The sequence below is a fragment of the Neoarius graeffei genome, chromosome 13 (assembly GCF_027579695.1).
Source record: "Neoarius graeffei isolate fNeoGra1 chromosome 13, fNeoGra1.pri, whole genome shotgun sequence".
Classification (NCBI taxonomy): domain Eukaryota; kingdom Metazoa; phylum Chordata; class Actinopteri; order Siluriformes; family Ariidae; genus Neoarius; species Neoarius graeffei.
Genome location: NC_083581.1, coordinates 38,819,200 through 38,840,899, shown reverse-complemented (window position 1 = coordinate 38,840,899; position 21,700 = coordinate 38,819,200). Strand labels below are relative to the sequence as shown.

Here is a 21,700-nt window from a genome sequence, read left to right as displayed (position 1 = left end):
ACATTAAAGAACAGAAGTTTCCCCAAACTGCACAACATTTAGATCATTTCATCAGCAAAGCCACACAGTAAACATGGGGAAAATGTCTACTGAAATGTGTTATAATTTTTGATTTATTACACAAACACAGTGCTCGCACTATTGTAGCGAGAATTTTACCTCATTTGCAAGCAAATGAAGCACAATTTCACATTTCAAGTCTTTTTGTTGCTTTCTGTAAGCAGCATGTCACTAGAAACATCACCCTGCGATGTTTATTTGGCGTCACCACTTATGTGAAACAAAAGCTTGATGGAAATGTTCTGCTTTGCCACTCATGCCGAGTTACATCTGATAGAAATCAAGCCTCTATACTTGAAGCGTTTCAAAATTAGTGGGTAAGTGGGTTACAGCTATTCTTCATTCAAAACATCCTTTTCTTCAAGCAGCATTTTGCTAAGGATTGGTTATTCAGCAATGCTCAGTACAGCTACTGTGACCCAAATAGGTGCTGGTCTGTAGGTTTCAGAAGCCCAATTAGTCAGCCTAGCTCCTCTGGTGGAAAAATGCCTGAAGTTCCCAAGTTCCTGTAAAAGTTCCTGTGGTGAAAAAAAGGAAAAAGATCTCATCTCATCTCATCTAGCCGCTTTATCCTGTTCTACAGGGTCGCAGGCAAGCTGGAGCCTATCCCAGCTGACTACGGGCGAAAGGCGGGGTACACCCTGGACAAGTCGCCAGGTCATCACAGGGCTGACACATAGACACAGACAACCATTCACACTCACATTCACACCTACGGTCAATTTAGAGTCACCAGTTAACCTAACCTACATGCCTTTGGACTGTGGGGGAAACCGGAGCACCTGGAGGAAACCCACGCGGACAACATGCAAACTCCACACAGAAAGGCCCTCGCCGGCCATGGGGCTTGAACCTGGACCTTCTTGCTGTGAGGCGACAGCGCTAACCACTACACCACCGTGCCGCCCAAGGAAAAAGATCCCATAAAAGATCCTTTGGTGGGAATATGCCTAATGTTCCCATTAAAATTCCATCCCGTGGATGCATACCAACAGTTCCTGAATTCCAGTAAAAGTTCCTATAGTGGAAATGAGTCTTAAATTCAGATGTTTCTGTTTTAAGGGGAAGCCATGGCCAAATGGTTAGAGAAACAGCTTTGGGACCAAAAGGTTGCTGGTTTGATTCCCTGAACCAGCAGGATTTGCTCAAGTGCCCTTGAGCAAGGTACCAAACCCCAACTGCTCTGCCAAGTGTGGTGGCGTACACCTTGTGTCTGATAAGCTGAAGAAAAACTAATGATGCAAGAATCCGGCCATAGCAATTCTATCAAATCTTCTTGGGTCTAAACATGCCAAATGTTCCTCAGATGGAAAATGCCTCGAGCTCCTGTGAAAGTTTGTGCAGCAGAAGCAAAAATACACCTACACTTCAAGAGTTGTTGTGAATGTTCCTTTAAAGTTCCTGTAATGTTCTCAAGTGGAAATTAAAGTTCCTCTCACGCCAGAATCTGGTCTTCCCAGGCAGTCTCCTGTCCCAGTACTAACCAACTCCTTAGGTGTATGGGTGCGGCGCCGATCTCCGTTTCGATAGCCCTCTGCCTACACAGCTAGGGTTACAGTGGGGGGCTAGTTCTCTAGTAACTGCAAGAGACTGAGATTGATCTCAATTTCCAAGTTTCTGCAAAAATTTCTATGAAGGTAAGCAACCCAAAATTTTTCAGTTCCTGTAAAAGTTTTTATGATGGAGACATGCTCATAGCTCATGAGTTAGTGAAAAAAAATTCTAAGGTGGAAACATGCTAAAGTTTCCTCTAAAGCCACATATATTTATATATAGTTCCTGATCTCCTGTAAAAGTTTCTCCAGTGGAAACCGACCTACAGTTACTTAGCTTCTGTGAAGACTTCTGGAATGGATTCTTGCCTAAAGTTCCTGAGTTCCAAGATCCTCCAGAGAAACAAGCTGAATGTTCCAGATTTCTTTTAAATGTTTTTCCAAGTTGGAAAAATTTCCAAAGTTCTTGAGTTTCTGAAAGAGTTCCTGTGATGGAAAACCACCTCGAATTCCCATAAAAGGTTTCTGGTGCCTACAGTTCCTGAGTCCTGTAAGAGTTCCTGCAGTTGTGACCATTAACTTGGTGAAACTGAAGCAGAGGAGAAATTTCTCCAATAGCAAGTCTGAAAGGTTGTGAGAAATCTACTTTGCCTGGCAAACGGTCTGTGCAGTTGTTTGCAAGCGAGCTGTGCTTTTGTTGGACGAAGCAACAAAGATCGTTAAAGGTGAACTAAAATAAACGTTTCATTGAACTAAAGTTTTGCCTGTGAAGTGAAATGGCTGTGCCGAAGTCCATCACAATGGGAGTAGCTTTGATTGTAAAGGCCTTAACAACAGAGATTTGTGAAGATGCACTACAGAGATGTTGAATGGTCAGATGTTCACTGACCAAATAATGCAGAGGCGTTTCTATTAGCTATCAAACATAATAAATTATCATTCTAATTTATACATAAGACATTTGACCTTGCTGAAAACCTATTACACACCACATTACAATCCTAAAGGTTTGACCTTATAAGCCCTGTCTACTGTCCCAATTTGTGTATTCCATCTGATGCTGATTCAGCGCGGAAGAAGCTCGCCTCTGCCTCAATTGTGACATTTAAAGGGCAAATTCAACACGGCAAATAATTAGATGCTTGCACTTGTGAAATCTATTAATTGCTTAGAAAATTGTTATTTATACAATATCATGAATACTGTTAGAAAGCTAATGTTGATGTATTTCTCACTTGAACACTACATAATAATAAATAAAATAAAATAAAAACCAAACAGGTGGCCGAGCACGAAAGCCGAACAAAACATCTGAATCGTTCCAGATCTGTGTGACGGATAACCGTGGTGTGTCTTGTCTCATTTTCATGCGCGCACATACACTCTTGGTGTCATCTGACACGTCCCTGAGAGCGTGTCCGGAGATTCGTGCTGGTTCTGTGCAAGACGGCTACACGAGTACAGACAGCAAAAATCCCAAGATCCATCACATGCTTGACTAAAGTTACATCAAACACCTCATCCTGAGAGACTGTCAAAACCAGAGAGCATGCACACCAAGTGTGTGTGTGATGTGTGTCCTTCTTAGAGACAGATCAAAGGGTGAAAAGCAAGCACACACCTACCGGCCTCTGCAAACCAGATAAAATATTTATGTCTGGCTTCACATGCCAGACGAATCACTTTAAGCTTTCTCCAACAATTTGTCACTTTTCACCAATGACAGCGCTCGGTTTCAGGCTTGGAACAGCATCTCTAATAAAGAGCGGCTAGAAATGCGATTTCTCAAAGAGGATAAAGAGAAGGCGTTTTGAAGCATAGCAAATCTTTTCAATCCTGAAGACTTTTACAGGTTTTATAACCAAGCCCTCATTTTACTCATTTAGCATTTTAACCATGTCGCCATAAACCATCCAGGTTTACGCCTTCATTATGTAAAAGTCATGCTTGTTTGGGCTTAGTGCTGATCTGTGGATAAATGTTTGCGAGTAAAAATGTTTGAGACCAATTTTTCTAATTCAGTTCTAAGTAGTCAGGGTCTGGGTGAAAGTAATTAACCCTCTATCAGCCGAAATCAGAAATGATCAATCAGAGACAGATCTAGCACCGTATTTCGGCAGAACATCTCATCTCATCTCATTATCCGTAGCCGCTTAATCCTGTTCTACAGGGTCGCAGGCAAGCTGGAGCCTATCCCAGCTGACTACGGGCGAAAGGCGGGGTACACCCTGGACAAGTCGCCAGGTCATCACAGGGCTGACACATAGACACAGACAACCATTCACACTCACATTCACACCTACGGTCAATTTAGAGTCACCAGTTAACCTAACCTGCATGTCTTTGGACTGTGGGGGAAACCGGAGCACCCGGAGGAAACCCACGCGGACACGGGGAGAACATGCAAACTCCGCACAGAAAGGCCCTCGCCGGCCACGGGGCTTGAACCCGGACCTTCTTGCTGTGAGGCGACAGTGCTAACCACTACACCACCGTGCTGCCTTCGGCAGAACACATAAAACAAAAACAAGCAAACAAAACCTGGATAGTTTTCTCAAAAAGAACCATCACAGCTTCTGGAGCAAACTCTCTGCTGTGGTTTATCCAGTCACATGCGTTTGGGCAGTTCTTCAGCAGAAAGGCCAAAATTATGAAATTATTAAGCTTTCCTTAAAGGGGAACTGAAGTCATTTTTAAATTTGCTTTATTTCTTAATTAACATGTTCTTCAATTACGTTTTTGGTTTTAGTAACCTTACAGCCCCCTCCACAATTATTGGCACCCCTGGTTAAGATGTGTTAAAAGCCTTAAAATAAATTCAATTTTTATTGCAGAAGCATAATCTCACACTGAAAATTGTAGAAAAATTTAATTAAAAAATGTAATTAAAATAAATAAATAAATAAATCCCTGACTAAGAAATAATTATTTTTCATAAAATGACCTGTTTCACAATTACTGGCACCCATAACAATTCCTAGAAAATAAATGTAATTGAAGCATTTCTGTCATTTCTACTGTAGTTTATAAAGTTGATCAGAGTATCTAGGAACCTTTAATTAGTAATTCATCACATCCTGTTTCCCTGGGGTATAAATATGATGTGACACAGAGGCCTATTTCTCTTATTCACTCTTCAACATGGGAAAGACAAGAGAACACACCATTCAAGTAAGGCAGATGTGTGTCGACCTTCATAAGTCAGGCAATGGCTACAGGAAAATAGCCGCTCGCCTACACCTGCCCATATCTACAGTCAGAGGAATCATCAAGAAGTTTAAAACAACTGGAACAGTGGCAAACAAACCTGGACGAGGATGCAAGTTTGTCTTGCCACCACGCACAGTGAGGAGGATGGTAAGAGAAGTATAAAGTTCTCCAAAGCTCACTGTTAGAGAACTGCATCAAAGAGTAGCATCTTGGGGTCACAAAGTCTCCATAACAACCATCAGGCGCTATCTACACGCCAACAAGCTGTTTGGGAGGCATGCACGAAAAAAGCCTTTTCTCACTTACAAGCATAAACGTAAATGTCTGGAGTTCGCTAAGCGGTACTGGGATTTCAACTGGGACCGTGTGCTTTGGTCAGATGAGACCAAGATAGAGCTTTTTGGCAACAAACACTCTAATACATCACAAAAGATGAGTATGTGGAAAAGCACCTCATGCCCACTATGAAGTATGGGGGAGGATCGGTGACGCTGTGGGCCTGTTTCTCTTCCAAAGGCCCCGGGAACCTTGTTAGGGTGCATGGCATCATGAACTCTTTGAAATACCAGGACATTTTAAATCAAAATCTGGTGGCCTCTGCCCGAAAGCTGAAGATGGGTCGTCACTGGGTCTTTCAGCAAGATAATGACCCTCAACATGTGGCCAAATCTACACAAAAATGGTTCACCAGACACAAAATCAAGCTCCTCCCATGGCCATCTCAGTCCCCAGACCTCAACCCAATTGAAAACCTGTGGGGTGAGCTGAAGAGGAGAGTGCATAGGAGAGGACCCAGGACTCTGGATGATTTAGAGAGATTGTGCAAAGAGGAATGGTCGAATATCCCTCTCTCTGTATTCTCCCATCTTGTGAAATGTTATAGGAGAATATTAAGTGCTGTCTTGTTGGCAAAAGGGGGTTGTACAAAGTATTAACATCAAGGGTGCCAATAATTGTGGCACACATGATTTCATGTAAAAGAATTATTTCTTAATGAGGGATTTTTTCCCACTGAATAAATGCACTTGAATTAAAGATTGGATTTTTCTCTTTTTTTGCATTGTTGTCCTATATTATTTTAAAAAAATGAATTTATTAGAAGATTAAGAACATATCTTAACGAAGGGTGCCAATAATTGTGGAGGGTGCTGTATATCGTGACTCATATTGGCAACTAATTGCAATTAAATATTATACTTATCAGCATATTCAGTTTTTAGCCATGTTGAATTTAGTTCGTTTGGTCCACGGCAGGCGTCGCTTATCCGCGCAATCTTCACAAGACTTGTGCGAAACTTCGAAACGTGAAGTGTCAGCCAGGTGTCAGTGCCGCCATTTTGAAAACTGTTTTCCAAACGAAATACTGCACAAAAATGAGTTTAAATGATGATTACTGCCTACTTTTTTCAAACTTTCCTGATTGCTATCAAAACAAACAAAACTTCCGGCTTGATTACGTCAGCATTCGAAAGAGGGCGCGCACGTCTTTTGACAACACTGGCAGATGTCGGTCACTTTGATTTCCGCTGTACGTTTTACTTCTGTCCTACGATGTCTCACACAGGTCTCAACGAATCTCGTTTACGGCCATTGCTTTGGCATGTGGACTGATATATTACAGAGCATATTTCAAACACTCATAACTTGCTATAGCAGCGACAAAATAGCGATCAAAAATGCATTCATATATTTAATAAAATGAGATGAATAGAATTTTGATCGTGGCGGCACGGTGGTGTAGTGGTTAGCGCTGTCGCCTCACAGCAAGAAGGTCCTGGGTTCGAGCCCCATGGCCGGCGAGGGCCTTTCTGTATGGAGTTTGCATGTTCTCCCCGTGTCTGCGTGGGTTTCCTCCAGGTGCTCCGGTTTCCCCCACAGTCCAAAGACATGCAGGTTAGGTTAACTGGTGACTCTAAATTGACCGTAGGTGTGAATGTGAGTGTGAATGGTTGTCTGTGTCTATGTGTCAGCACTGTGATGAGCTGGCGACTTGTCCAGGGTGTACCCCGCCTTTCGCCCGTAGTCAGCTGGGATAGGCTCCAGCTTGCCTGCGACCCTGTAGAACAGGATAAAGCGGCTAGAGATAATGAGATGAGATGAGAATTTTGATCGTAAAAAATTCTGCCTTCAGTTCTCCTTTAACTGGTCAGCTCAGTGATATTGCCAAAGTATGGAATCCAAGGCAAAATATACTGAAAACTAGATTTAAAAATCATCGCCCCAATTGTAGCAGTGTTGCTTCAGAGAAATCTTGGTTTGAATTTTAAGAAATGAAAGTTCAGGTTTTTTTCCTGACGTAATTCCATTACTGACATTTCTTTCCTCATAAAAGGTTTTGCATTCAGAGTTAAACATAACCAATTTTTCTATGCTTTTTTAGGGTCAAAAGATACCCCATACAGTGTGTAATTTTTACTTAATACCATTATCTTGAGTACTGCAACTAAAAAAGTTACCACATTTTGCTGTGAATGTCATTCAGTTACCCAAGAACTACCCATTTATGTTCGTTATTTAGCTTCAAGCAGCTCATCGGCACAGAGACGAGCTACAGGGCTAGAGATGTTCGCTTAGAAAGGAGAGACATTTCACAAACGTTCATAAAATTTTCAAATTTATTTACATGGTGTCAACAGCAAGACGATGACGTGGCTTGTTGTCTATGGAAACAATGTTCAAGGAAGAACAGACAAACGCGTAAACTTCAAAACAGAATCTGTGCTGCTAGTCAAAAGTGATACTGTGAAAAACCTATCACTGAAAAACACTTTGAATTGTTGTATTTTTAGCCATAAACTAATCGTTAAAGGTTGTTGCTGCCATGTTGGCTCTTTTATAAATCAAGCAATTTTAAGTAACTACAGTAGGTTTTAAAGCTCGACGGCCTTTCGATTTCATAAAATCGGTGAAATTTAGTTCCCTCTGAAATGTGGTCATTGTGATACATGTTTATTTCTGTAATATCTTGCAAAATATCAGGCCATTCTGTGGCTGGGAAGTTATTTAATTTGAGGGGATTCCCGAGCAAATAATGTGCATGAAATCGCTTGCTTTGCTCAGTCAAGCAAACAGAGGAAGTCCGTGTGTGCATGCGCAGGTTTACCTTGACCGTGCACTGACGGTTACATCATTCTGTCGCTAAACGAACAGCTGATCACACAGAGGTGCTCGCCGACTGCCGATATTTATTAGTTTGGTCCTGCGTTTCCTGTCCTTCGCAACATAACGTCTTTTCTTCTCGCTTTCCGTTACTGTCGTCGTTCTTTTCCGTTTCATTCGCGTCTTCCATTTTTCTCTCCTATTTCAAATTTGGGGCGGCACGGTGGTGTAGTGGTTAGCGCTGTCGCCTCACAGCAAGAAGGTCCTGGGTTCGAGCCCCGTGGCCGGCGAGGGCCTTTCTGTGTGGAGTTTGCATGTTCTCCCCGTGTCCGCGTGGGTTTCCTCCGGGTGCTCCGGTTTCCCCCACAGTCCAAAGACATGCAGGTTAGGTTAACTGGTGACTCTAAATTGACCGTAGGTGTGAATGTGAGTGTGAATGGTTGTCTGTGTCTATGTGTCAGCCCTGTGATGACCTGGCGACTTGTCCAGGGTGTACCCCGCCTTTCGCCTGTAGTCAGCTGGGATAGGCTCCAGCTTGCCTGCGACCCTGTAGAACAGGATAAAGCGGCTAGAGATAATGAGATGAGATTTCAAATTTGTATCCCACAATGCCTTGCATGAACAGGGAAAGCCCACCACGTAGTATCTTGTATTGTGTCATGGTGAAGCAGTAAAAAAAAAAAAAAGACAAGAATTTAGGGCCACATGGGTCTAAATTCATTAATTGTTCTATTTTAAAAAAACTAATAAAATTGGAAGTCTGTGATTCGAATTCAGTAGCTTTCGGTCCACTCAACAAAAATTATTGGGTGTCGGGAAAAATTCTTCTTATGACCTACACTTGAAAAATCTGAAAGGCCGTCTAGCTTTAAGTAACCAGATTAAGCTCTCACCTGTTTTTGGCTGCAGGTTCTTGCGCGGTTCTTCAGGCCCCTCGATCGGCTGATCAGCCAGGAACATGCGTGCCTGGTCCAATGTGCTGATCACGACGTGTTCCCTCTCCTTTAGCTCCGCTCTCAGAGCCTGAAAAGAAAAACGAGAAGTTTGGGACGGTTGTTCCTTTCATGGTTTGGTCCATGATCCTTGTATGAAGTGGTATCACGTAGAAACAGGATTTACCATAGAAAGGAAGGATGGAGGTAAAAAGTTAATAACTGCAGTTATAGATTTGAATAAACAAGTTCAAACCATCTCATTCGCCCAAACAGTCCACTACAGAGAGCACACAACGGTCTATCCAATCTAAATGGTCAAAGGAATCATTTTTTGAAGTGGGCCAGAAAGAAAATATCAAAAATACTGGGTAATAAAAAAGTACTAGTGAGTCTCACACTCACTCAGCACACGTTTAAAAAAAAAAACACCAAAGCCAAAATAACTCAACATGAGCCAAGAGATGAAAATCCTGTAATTATACACCAGCTAAAAGACTGCAGAAAGAGGATGAAAAAAACCCAATCATGGTGACCTTAAACATTTCCAGGCTTTTATCGTAGAGATGGAAAGCAATCAAGCTGCACTCCAGTCAAATTGGCTCTGTAGTCGAGGCACCAGTCGAGGATCAGAGCTGATTAAATTCTGAAAGGAGACGCGATGCTTAAAGGTGTAAATGAGCTCAAAAGTTAATGAAGATGGTCATTTACTGTATAGCTGCTCTGTCGAGTGTGAAGGGCAAGAGGGCAAGGGGAAAGGAGAAGCATGATATAAAATCTTAAATATTGCAATAAGTAAAATAAAAATGAATCGGTTTAAGGTTTATACGACACTATTCCTCTGCTTAAAGCAAAAAAAAAATGCTATTGTGCAAAGTGTAAAATAAAATCACCAACATCCAGAGACGTTGACTTCCATGTGTTCATGGAGGAATTAAATAAATTGTGCCTCGAATCCTCAATGGATTCCTACTGTCTGTTACACATGCTATCTAATGGTGTTGCGCACCCTCTGTAGTATATTACATTTAACAGACATCACTTACACTTCAGCCAAACGTACCACAATTTTAGTGAGGTAAAAGCACATTTTTGTCTTTACATAGGCTATTACTCAAGTACACCTACTCTTTTAAGTATAAAGCTGTGTGGCGCAGTGGTGTAGTGGTTAGCACTGTCGCCTCACAGCAAGAAGGTTCTGGGTTCGAGCCCAGTGGCCGACGGGGGCCTTTCTGTGTGGAGTTTGCATGTTCTCCCCGTGTCTGCGTGGGTTTCCTCCACAGTTCAAAGACATGCTGTTAAGTTAACTGGCTACTCTAATTTGCCCATAGTTGTGAGTGTGCAGAAAGGAACCAGCCACCCTACTGCTGTAATTCTGGCCAAGTCATCCAAACATGGTTTGCCTCAAGCCCGGATTGGGTTTGGCAACGACGACAAGTATAAAGCTACTTATTTAAACATAACAGCATGAATTACTTGGGCTGAAATTCAGATTTCACACAATAAATACGACTAAAGGTCAGGTATTAAATTCCTATCAAGCACGCTTCAACCAATTTGGATCAAAATAAAATCAGTGTTTTACAAAATTTCTTGAAATGGGGCGGCACGGTGGTGTAGTGGTTAGCGCTGTCGCCTCACAGCAAGAAGGTCCGGGTTCGAGCCCCGTGGCCGGCGAGGGCCTTTCTGTGCGGAGTTTGCATGTTCTCCCCGTGTCCGCGTGGGTTTCCTCCAGGTGCTCCGGTTTCCCCCACAGCCCAAAGACATGCAGGTTAGGTTAACTGGTGACTCTAAATTGACCGCAGGTGTGAATGTGAGTGTGAATGGTTGTCTGTGTCTATGTGTCAGCCCTGTGATGACCTGGCGACTTGTCCAGGGTGTACCCCGCCTTTCGCCCGTAGTCAGCTGGGATAGGCTCCAGCTTGCCTGCGACCCTGTAGACCAGGATAAAGTGGCTAGAGATAATGAGATGAGAATGAATGAGAATGACAAAATTTCTTGAAATGACGTCTGAGTATGTCAAACTATTAATTAAGAATTTATTAAAATTTTTACATTACTGAGGTCATTTAAATTTGTTTTTATAAGATATCTGGGTCATATTCACAGCTGAGATGGACACCATTACAATTTTTTGAACGTCTTGAGCTGCCCTGTTGTTGTTGCTACAGAAATTGCAGACGCTGATGTACAGAGTGTCAGAGACGCGGTTGGGAGACGGATACAAGTGCAGAAGTGTTTATTCAGAACAGTGTGACAATCAGGCAAACAATCCAAATCGACAGACAAGCTCATAAACGTGAAACTCGCAAAAGGTCGGGCGAGGCACAAACAGACTAAATCAGGCAGAGACAAAAATGGAAAATAGGAACAGGAACAAGGATCAGAAAACCAGGAATTCTGCACAGGAACTAAAGCTCGGTAAAGCGTACTAATGTAGCGCAATACTTCGCACTGAATGTGTGCAGACAGTCCTTATATAGGAGTGTAGATTGCGCCTTAATCATGTGCAGGTGAGTATAGTTAACGGCGCGCGTGCGAGAGTCTGCTCGGCGCATGTGCGCAGTCCGGAGCGCGCCCGAGAATCCCACTGGTGTGCTGACACAGAGTAATTGTACTTGTCCAAACCATCAGGAGTATTTTAGCATTTTGTAGCAAAAAGTGGGCAAGATCACAAAAATGGAAGAAAACATTTTTTGAGAATGTCATAAAGGGTCGTAATGTAAGCAACATTCCAAACTAGAAAAAAAAGTAACAATCAATTTCACAAAATCGTAAAATTTAGAGACTAATAGTGTGTTCTAAAAAAAAAAATAAAATGTAAAAATCCATGACTACTCAAAAAAGAAATCTGGAAAAGATGTGTACAAATGTAAACAGTTTAAAAAAAAAAAAACTAAACGTTACTCAAATAAAATTGATTCACATTTATAATTTTGAAATGATCGGACTTAAAATGAATTGTCTGAGAAAACAAACCATAACACTCTTTTTTGTAACACACTATAACTACACCCCATACGCACCTGCTCAGTCAGAGAAAAAAAAAATCAATATGGTATTTACTTCAGAGACTCTCGAGTCTAGACAGAAAAGATACACATCCATTATTTGTCCTCATAAAATACCTCAGTGCCTTTATTTACTGCTACTGCAATAGCAAGTGTCGTCCTTCTACTTTCTATCAAGTGGTCGTCTTTTAACCAGAACGTTATGAGAGAAAAACTATTTTTGAAAATTGTTTCAAATATTTGAAATCAACACTCGAGTTCACATAACCCCCGTTTTGGTTTTGCTTCTGAAGAAGCAAAGCTGAGACTGGATTAAAAGGATTGTACAATACAATACATGATTTTCATACACTTTATATGAAGCCCAATAAGGCATTCTACGCATCCTTATAATTACTGATGGAAATGGATTTCAATTTCAAGCAGTGCACTCATGAATTGTTAACAGAATGCAGAATAAGCACTGTTAGGTTTTATCTAGGGCTGTCAATCGATGAAAATATTTAATCGCAATTAATCACATTATGCTCCATAGTTAACGCACGATAATCGAGAATGAGTTGCGCATTTTTTATCTGTTCTAAATGTACCTTAAAAGGGGTATTTTTCATGTTTTTGGGGGAGTGGGAGCGGACAAATATTCTTGTTTTAAGCGAATGTATGTGGCCAGGTCAGGAAGGATAAGGCTAGACGCAGCAAAAATTATTTTTGTGGGTGTTTTATTCCAACACTGCCTTTAAAAAATAAAGCAGTGTTAACTTTATAATTTTGAGGGTTTAACACAATTCAGTCACTGCATTTACGTGCACATCCAAATCGAGCTACTGTCGGTAATCGAGCAAAGGGTCCCAGCAGGGGTGCCAGAGAAATCCAATCCTACATGCACACAAGGAAATCGAGCTATTGTGTGAGGTACGTTGTGCACCCGAGCCACAGGTGGCGCTACACGCCCCATCGTGGTGGTACACTTCCGGTTGTCGTCATGAAGAAGAGCTATTCAAGAGTATAAACAAAGTTATCAGTTCCGTGTTCTCCATTGCGCGTTTTTCTCCTGTCCATGAATTTTAATATATTCAACTCCTTAAGCTGAATGAGCATGAACTCTGTCTCCTCATTGCTCCAGAAGTGCACGTTTCTGCTCGCCATTTTCTCTTCTTCGTTTGTTCCTCCTGACCTCTTCTGCTGCTCGCTACTACTGTTGTCATGCCGACCGAGGCTGTTGTGTTTCCCGCTTGTGGTCTCGTCACTCGTCACTTCCGGAAGGGGCAGTGCTGAAGTAAGTAGCTCGACTACGTAGCTCAATAGGGTTTACATGCACTAAGGCCGAATCCCATTTCACCCCTTGGACCAACCCCTTGGCCCTTCCCCTCCATTTTGCGCGTTCACGTGAAGGGGTAGGGGTATCCCAATCCCAGTTAACGCGGAGGGGTAGGGGAAGGGGGAGGGCTTCTGTACCCCTCCAAACGGAGATTTTCCTGGAGCAGACTCCGAACGAAGGGGTTTGAGTGATTTCCCACAATGCCATGCGGATTTCAGTGAGATTTCATGCGGATTTCAGAAAGATGGCGGTTCCCGCGGCGAAAGATTGTCATAAATGTATTTTCTCCATTATTTACGTGTTTTAAGTTGTTATCCAGAGGAAACACGCCGCTTGATTCGCTTTCGAGCTGAGAATGAGCAGCAATTTCTGAAATCCAAGCTGCTGCTAAAAAGCTTTGGGAGTGAGTATTGTTTTCGGTCGCTTTACTGCGTACGTTTTGTTCTGTTATTCTCGCTTTTATTGTTTACATGAGTGTTCTGACACCTCATTCTGTCGGATGTGGTGCACGAAGCGCCAAAGATATCCCATTCAGTGGTGTTAGTTAACAAATCACACCCTGCCAGCAGAGATTTCTGCCTCTGACTGTAGCGGCTGGTCGCAGCCAATGACGCATTTGGTCGCGTTTTGCTAACGTAAACGCTGACGGAGGTACGCGATGACGTATGCGATCGTTGAAGGGCTATCCCAATACGTAAGGGTTGAATTTCAAGCCCTATCCCTTGTAGCTCAGTTTCAAGGGGAAGGGCCAAGGGGAAGGCGGAGGGGAAGGCGGAGGGGTAGGGGTAGAAATTAGAATTGGGATTGGGCCAAAGTAGCTCGGCAAAAATCGCATAATCTAGGTCGTGTAGCTCGATTACGAGAAATCAAGTTCGGTTCAATTTCAGCCTAGCTAAGGTGTTTCCATGCCATTTAGAATTTCGATTTCAGTCGAGCAACGGCAGAAATTCGATTTTCTCTATGTGCATGTAAACGCACTGAGTGTGAACAAAGCAATATAGTGTTTCCCTCTCGTTCTGTACTTAACTTCCAGCCTCAAACTATACAATAAAATAAACAAACTCGGTGATGTGGACTCTGGAAAACAGTAGTGGCTGTGTTGAAATAAAAAAAAAAAATTAAAATAAAACCCAAATAAGGGGTGGCACAGTGGTGTAATGGTTAGCGCTGTCGCCTCACAGCAAGAAGGTCCGGGTTCGAGCCCCGTGGCCGGCGAGGGCCTTTCTGTGCGGAGTTTGCATGTTCTCCCCGTGTCCACGTGGGTTTCCTCCGGGTGCTCCGGTTTCCCCCACAGTCCAAAGACATGCAGGTTAGGTTAACTGGTGACTCTAAATTGACCGTAGGTGTGAATGGTTGTCTGTGTCTATGTGTCAGCCCTGTGATGACCTGGCGACTTGTCCAGGGTGTACCCCGCCTTTCGCCCGTAGTCAGCTGGGATAGGCTCCAGCTTGCCTGCGACCCTGTAGAACAGGATAAAGCGGCTACAGATAATGAGATGAGATGAGAAAACCCAAATAAATATATCTGTTAAAGCACACAGCTCAAAGATGATTTCCTGTAAAATGCAAAATATACAGTACATTCATGAGCAAAAACTGCATTTATAAACACTTTTACATCATTCACAAATTTCTCAGAATAAAACAAGCTCTCTCTCTCCGGTGTGCAGCCTGTGCGCTCACACGTTCTCTGTCTCTCTCTCACACACACACACCTGGACCTTAACATGTCTTATTTTCTCCTCTCTGGACAATCAAAAGCATATAAAAAACACACATTTTATGTAAACAGTCAGAATGCTGTTTACATAAAAACAAGAAGTGGATTCTGTATAAAGGTGCACTTTATCACAACTTATGCCGACCAGCTACTCACTACGTCACTTCCTGATTTCCCAGACTACGGGGGAGGGGCACAGAACATGCATGCGTTAAACGCACGTCAAAAAAATTTGTGGCGTTAAAAAGAATTTGCATTAACGTGTTATCATCGCATTAACTTTGACAGCCCTAGTTTTATCACTAATGCCTAATAAGACATTCATCTTGAATGATAACTGTGCAGGGGTGGGTTTCCCAAAAGCCTCTTAACGCTAAGAACATCTTAACTAGGAGAGAGTGAGTGTTCATTGTGCACATTGCTCACTCTACCATTTAACGATGATCTTTGTGCTACGATGCTTTTGGGAAACTGCACAGATTTTTTTTTAAACAAGTATCTGAATGTATACCTTTTTAATTTACAAGTGTAGAATTATTGACAGACATTACGAAGCATGATATTATAAATACTGGCCACTTACCAAAACAAGACGGCTGAAGATTGGGGAAAAAACTCCCCAAAAACCTGCATTTCCAATCCTTTTCTATTCACCACGGTTGTAAAGAGTGGTTATCTGAGTTATCATAACCTTCCTGTCAGCGTATACCAGTCTCTCTGTTCTCCTCTGATCTCTCAACAACAAGATGTTTCTGACAACAGAACTGCTGCTCAGTAGGCATGTCGTATATCCATCCATCCATCCATCCATTATCTGTAGCCGCTTATCCTGTCCTACAGGGTCACAGGCAAGCTGGAGCCTATCCCAGCTGACTATGGGCGAGAGGCGGGGTACACCCTGGACAAGTCGCCAGGTCATCGCAGGGCTGACACGCATGTCGTGTATATATAAATCATGATATGAATGAATCATGATTATTATGGAAAATAATTTTTTAAAATAAGGTTAAATAATGGAAATACATGTGGCTTCATCCTAGGTGGAAGTAACACAGCTCGAATGCCATGAAAACACACAAAAAACAAATCTAAAATGTGAAAGAGATGTTGTGCTGGACTGGACAAATAGATTTAACAGGAAATCAAGAGCTCTTTTTTTTCTTTTTACAGCTAAAGAAAAGCAAATGGAGATAATACAAATGTTTGTAAAAGTTTATTAAGAAAAGACCTATTTGTTATTAATGTTTTCATTTTTAATACAACCCCGATTCCAAAAAAGTTGGGACAAAGTACAAATTGTAAATAAAAATGGAATGCAATGATGTGGAAGTTTCAAAATTCCATATTTTATTCAGAATAGAACATAGATGACATATCAAATGTTTAAACTGAGAAAATGTATCATTTAAAGAGAAAAATTAGGTGATTTTAAATTTCATGACAACAACACATCTCAAAAAAGTTGGGACAAGGCCATGTTTACCACTGTGAGACATCCCCTTTTCTCTTTACAACAGTCTGTAAACGTCTGGGGACTGAGGAGACAAGTTGCTCAAGTTTAGGGATAGGAATGTTAACCCATTCTTGTCTAATGTAGGATTCTAGTTGCTCAACTGTCTTAGGTCTTTTTTGTCGTATCTTCCATTTTATGATGCGCCAAATGTTCTCTATGGGTGAAAGATCTGGACTGCAGGCTGGCCAGTTCAGTACCCGGACCCTTCTTCTACGCAGCCATGATGCTGTAATTGATGCAGTATGTGGTTTGGCATTGTCATGTTGGAAAATGCAAGGTCTTCCCTGAAAGAGATGTCGTCTGGATGGGAGCATATGTTGCTCTAGAACCTGGATATACCTTTCAGCATTGATGGTGTCTTTCCAGATGTGTAAGCTGCCCATGCCACACGCACTAATGCAACCCCATACCATCAGAGATGCAGGCTTCTGAACTGAGCGCTGATAACAACTTGGGTCATCCTTCTCCTCTTTAGTTCGAATGACACGGCATCCCTGATTTCCATAAAGAACTTCAAATTTTGATTCGTCTGACCACAGAACAGTTTTCCACTTTGCCACAGTCCATTTTAAATGAGCCTTGGCCCAGAGAAGACGTCTGCGCTTCTGGATCATGTTTAGATACGGCTTCTTCTTTGAACTATAGCGTTTTAGCTGGCAACGGCGGATGGCACGGTGAATTGTGTTCACAGATAATGTTCTCTGGAAATATTCCTGAGCCCATTTTGTGATTTCCAATACAGAAGCATGCCTGTATGTGATGCAGTGCCATCTAAGGGCCCGAAGATCACGGGCACCCAGTATGGTTTTCCGGCCTTGACCCTTACGCACAGAGATTCTTCCAGATTCTCTGAATCTTTTGATGATATTATGCACTGGAGATGATATGTTCAAACTCTTTGCAATTTTACACTGTCGAACTCCTTTCTGATATCGCTCCACTATTTGTCGGCGCAGAATTAGGGGGATTGGTGATCCTCTTCCCATCTTTACTTCTGAGAGCCGCTGCCACTCCAAGATGCTCTTTTTATACCCAGTCATGTTAATGACCTATTGCCAATTGACCTAATGAGTTGCAATTTGATCCTCTAGCTGTTCCTTTTTTGTACCTTTAACTTTTCCAGCCTCTTATTGCCCCTGTCCCAATTTTTTGGAGATGTGTTGCTGTCATGAAATTTCAAATGAGCCATTTGGCATGAAATTTCAAAATGTCTCACTTTCGACATTTGATATGTTGTCCCTCCCTGTTCTGCCCCTCCTCCCCCTCTACCCCCTGCCACAGATTCTGCTCGCACACCCCCCTGCCCCCCCTTCAGCATCTGACATGTCATCCTCACAGTTTCCCCCCCAACACACACACACACACACCTCATCGTTCATTAACACACTGAACTCAGGGACCGCACATCTCACTTTACCTCGTTCATTAACACACTGAACTCAGGGACCGCACATCTCACTTTACCTCGTTCATTAACGCACTGAACTCAGGGACCGCACATCTCACTTTACCTCGTTCATTAACGCACTGAACTCAGGGACCGCACATCTCACTTTACCTCACTCATTTGCACTATTCCGCACTACCTCACCTTAACAGCTGCTAGTTTGTTTATACTGCTTATTTCATGTTTCATGTTTACCTGCTATACCTCAAGTGCCCTTGGCTGTTTGGTTATTTGTACCAATTTATATATATATGTGTGTGTGTGTGTGTGTGTGTGTGTATATGAGTGTTTAGTCTAGTTCATATCTAGAGTGTTTATACTGTTTACATTGTCTGAGTGTTTAGTCTGTCTTGTTCTTATCTAGTGTTTATACTGTTTATTTATACTGTTTATATTGTTTGAGTGTTTAGTCTATGTCTAGTTCCTATCTAGAGTGTTTATACTGTTTATATTGTTTGTTTTTTTTCAATTATTCTATTTTTATTTATTGCATTGCCTGTTTGCACCGTGGGTCAGAGAGGACTGAAATTTCATCTGTGCTGTATGTCGAGCATGTATAGCATATTTGACAATAAAGTTGACTTGACTTGATGTTCTATTGTGAATACAATATCAGTTTTTGAGATTTGTAAATTATTGCATTCCGTTTTTATTTACAATTTGTACTTTGTCCCAACTTTTTTGGAATCGGAGTTGTAAAAGGTATATTTTAGTTAATAGTCTATTATATTTTACTCCAACCTTTACAAATGTGGATAAAGAATTATTGTTGGTTATTAAGAAAATGAACATTTTTTTTAATGGAACAAAAGGAATATTTAAGTTGATAAAGAACAGGAAAATAAACGTTCACCAAAACCCCTATGGAGAAAAATCCGAGGACCGTGACGTCGCCCGGGATGACGCAGCCGGGGCCCCACCCTGGAGCCAGGCCCGGGGTTGGGGCTCGTATGCGAGCGCTTGGTGGCCGGGCCTTTGCCCATGGGGCCCGGCCGGGCTCAGCCCGAAGAGCTGACGTGGGCCCGACCTCCTGTGGGTTCACCACCCACAGAGGTAGCAGTAGGGGACTGGTGCAATGTGGATTGGGTGGCAGTCGAAGGCAGGGGCCTCGACGACCTGATCCCCGGACACAGCGGCTGGCTGTTGGGACATGGAATGTCACTTCGCTGGGGGGGAAAGAGCCTGAGCTTGTGCGGGAGGTTGAGAGGTACCGGCTAGAGATAGTCGGGCTCACCTCCACGCACAGCTTGGGCTCTGGAACCCAGCTCCTCGAGAGGGGCTGGACTCTCCACTTCTCTGGAGTCGCCCGTGGTGAGCGGCGGCGGGCTGGTGTGGGCTTGCTTATAGCTCCCCAGCTCAGCCGCCATGTGTTGGAGTTTACCCCAGTGAACGAGAGGGTCGCCTCGCTGCGCCTTCGGATTGGGGAGAGGGCTCTTGCTGTTGTTTGTGCCTATGGCCCAAATAGCAGTATAGAGTATCCGGCCTTCTTGGAGTCCCTGGGAGAGGTACTGAGGAGTGCTCAGACTGGGGACTCCATTGTGTTACTGGGGGACTTCAATGCTCACGTTGGAGATGACAGTGACACCTGGAGGGGCGTGGTTGGGAGGAACGGCCTCCCCGATCTGAACCCGAGTGGTGTTTTGTTATTGGACTTCTGTGCTAGTCACGGTTTGTCCATAACGAACACCATGTTCGAGCATAGGGGTGTCCATAAGTGCACGTGGCACCAGGACACCTTAGGTCGGAGGTCAATGATAGACTTTGTAGTCGTTTCATCTGATCTCCGGCCCTATGTCTTGGACACTCGGGTGAAGAGAGGGGCTGAGCTGTCAACTGATCACCACCTGGTGGTGAGTTGGATCCGCTGGCGGAGGAGGAAGCTGGACAGACCTGGCAGGCCCAAACGTATGGTGAGGGTCTGCTGGGAACGTCTGGCCGAGCACTCTGTCGGGGAGGTCTTTAACTCCCACCTCCGGGAGAGCTTTTCCCAGCTTCCGAGGGAGGCGGGGGACATTGAGTCTGAGTGGACCATGTTCTCTACCTCCATTGTGGACGCAGCTGTTCAGAGCTGTGGCCGCAAGGTCTCCGGTGCCTGTCGTGGCGGCAATCCCCGAACCCGGTGGTGGACACCAGAAGTAAGGGATGCCGTCAAGCTGAAGAAGGAGTCCTATCGGGCCATGTTAACCTCCAGGACTCCCGAGGCAGCTGACGGGTATCGGCAGGCCAGGCGTGCTGCAGCTCGGGCAGTTGCGGAGGCAAAAACTCGGAACTGGGAGGAGTTCGGGGAGGCCATGGAGAAGGACTATCGGTCGGCCTCGAAGAAATTCTGGCAAACCGTCCGGCGCCTCAGGAGGGGGAAGCAGTACTCTGCCAACACTGTTTACAGTGCGGGTGGGGAGCTGTTGACCTCGACTGGGGACATTGTCGGGCGGTGGAAGGAATACTTTGAGGATACTTTGAAAATAAACGTTGCTCTATTTTGGTAATAAAATTTTTTTTTTCCAAAAATAATGTGGGAAAGTCAAGTCGTGGACACAATATTGTGAATCGAATTCAATTGTGATTTGGGTGAAACATTACATGTCTACTGCTCACTATGTTTTTTGTTTTTCTTGCCAATCTGTGTCAACGCGACAAACTGTTGCTTGCGAAAGCCTCACATTATCCAGACGCGTTTGATATGATTTTTTTTCCCAACGATTTCCTGACATCTCTTGTATAAACCATTAAAAACAATTAAGATATGGCCTCATAATGCACTATGCATTATGGACGGGATGTACTGTATGTTTTGGTATTGGTGCTACTATGTGTTATGAACACTACTTATATTAAGTTAATTCATAATGCATAATATAAGGATAGCTATCAAGTTTAATGCATTTTCATAAAAAAATTATAACCTTTAATGCCTTGAATGAATAAATGAATGCATTAAAACATGATACAAATGTCATAATTCATTATGAATATGACTTTCTGAAATTTCTATTCAGTGCTCCACAAGCAGTCATTATTAATAATTAACAACTTTTCATACGTGATCTTTGAGAGCCTGCTTAAAAGAATTGTTCTAACAGCCAAAATAAAAAAAAGTTTTCCATTACTCAAAATCAAATCATGTTAACTTGCCATCAAAAGGCCTTTTTATTTACCACTGCTCCTGTAAGCGGACGTGATATTAGCGCTCAGCTCTCAGTGATGGAAATACGGGGCGCGATGAATTCACAAGAAATTGAGGTGAAAAATTTTCACCTCCGTCTCTCACGTGGGACGTGACAAAGGATGAAACGCTTAATGTGCTCAGTCACTCCTGAGCTTTAGAGAAAGCCAAATGTTCTCTGTACGCTCTCTCATTAAAGGTTTAATGTAGAAAGAGAGAGAATAAGAGGCTATTGTCCTTTCTCTGGCTTTTGTTTGGTTCTGGCTTTTGTTAGTCTCGGAGAGAGAGAGAGGAAATGAGACATAAGAAGAGATAATAGCAATAGGAGAGAGAAAACCCAGCAGCGGGCTGTTTATGAGGAAGCTTTTTATAGACACGGAGCCAAACATGATTTGTAGCCAGAGTGTGGAAAAGCATTCAGTTTTCAGGGGTTCGCAAAGGACTCCTGTGTTGCATAAGAAAATTCGCATTTAACTCCGAACCAATAGCTAGCAGAAGATGGGGCTATAGAGGCCAGAACATGTAGCAAATTTTCTTCATTGAAGCCATCACACTTTCCAAAACTGTGATGCGTTCCAAACCTACAACAAAAAGACAGTCATCTATATCCCCCGCCCTATATGCCAACTATATACCAAGTTTCAAGATATTTGTCACATTTTTCAAGTTCTGCTGCAGGAAACCAACCCTATCTCTTTACACTGACCTCAGCAGCCCATGGCATAAACCCACCAG

General features: G+C 42.9%; 1 protein-coding gene across 10 annotated transcripts in view; it reads right to left on the bottom strand.

Annotated features, from left to right (window-relative positions):
* Positions 1–21,700, bottom strand: part of utrn (utrophin) — a 451,611-nt gene that overhangs the window by 130,107 nt on the left and 299,804 nt on the right. For all 10 annotated transcript variants that reach the window (XM_060937691.1, XM_060937690.1, XM_060937694.1 and 7 more), the window contains one exon: positions 8,756–8,885. In XM_060937691.1, the coding sequence (XP_060793674.1) occupies positions 8,756–8,885 (130 nt within the window). The remainder of the gene's footprint in view (positions 1–8,755; positions 8,886–21,700) is intronic.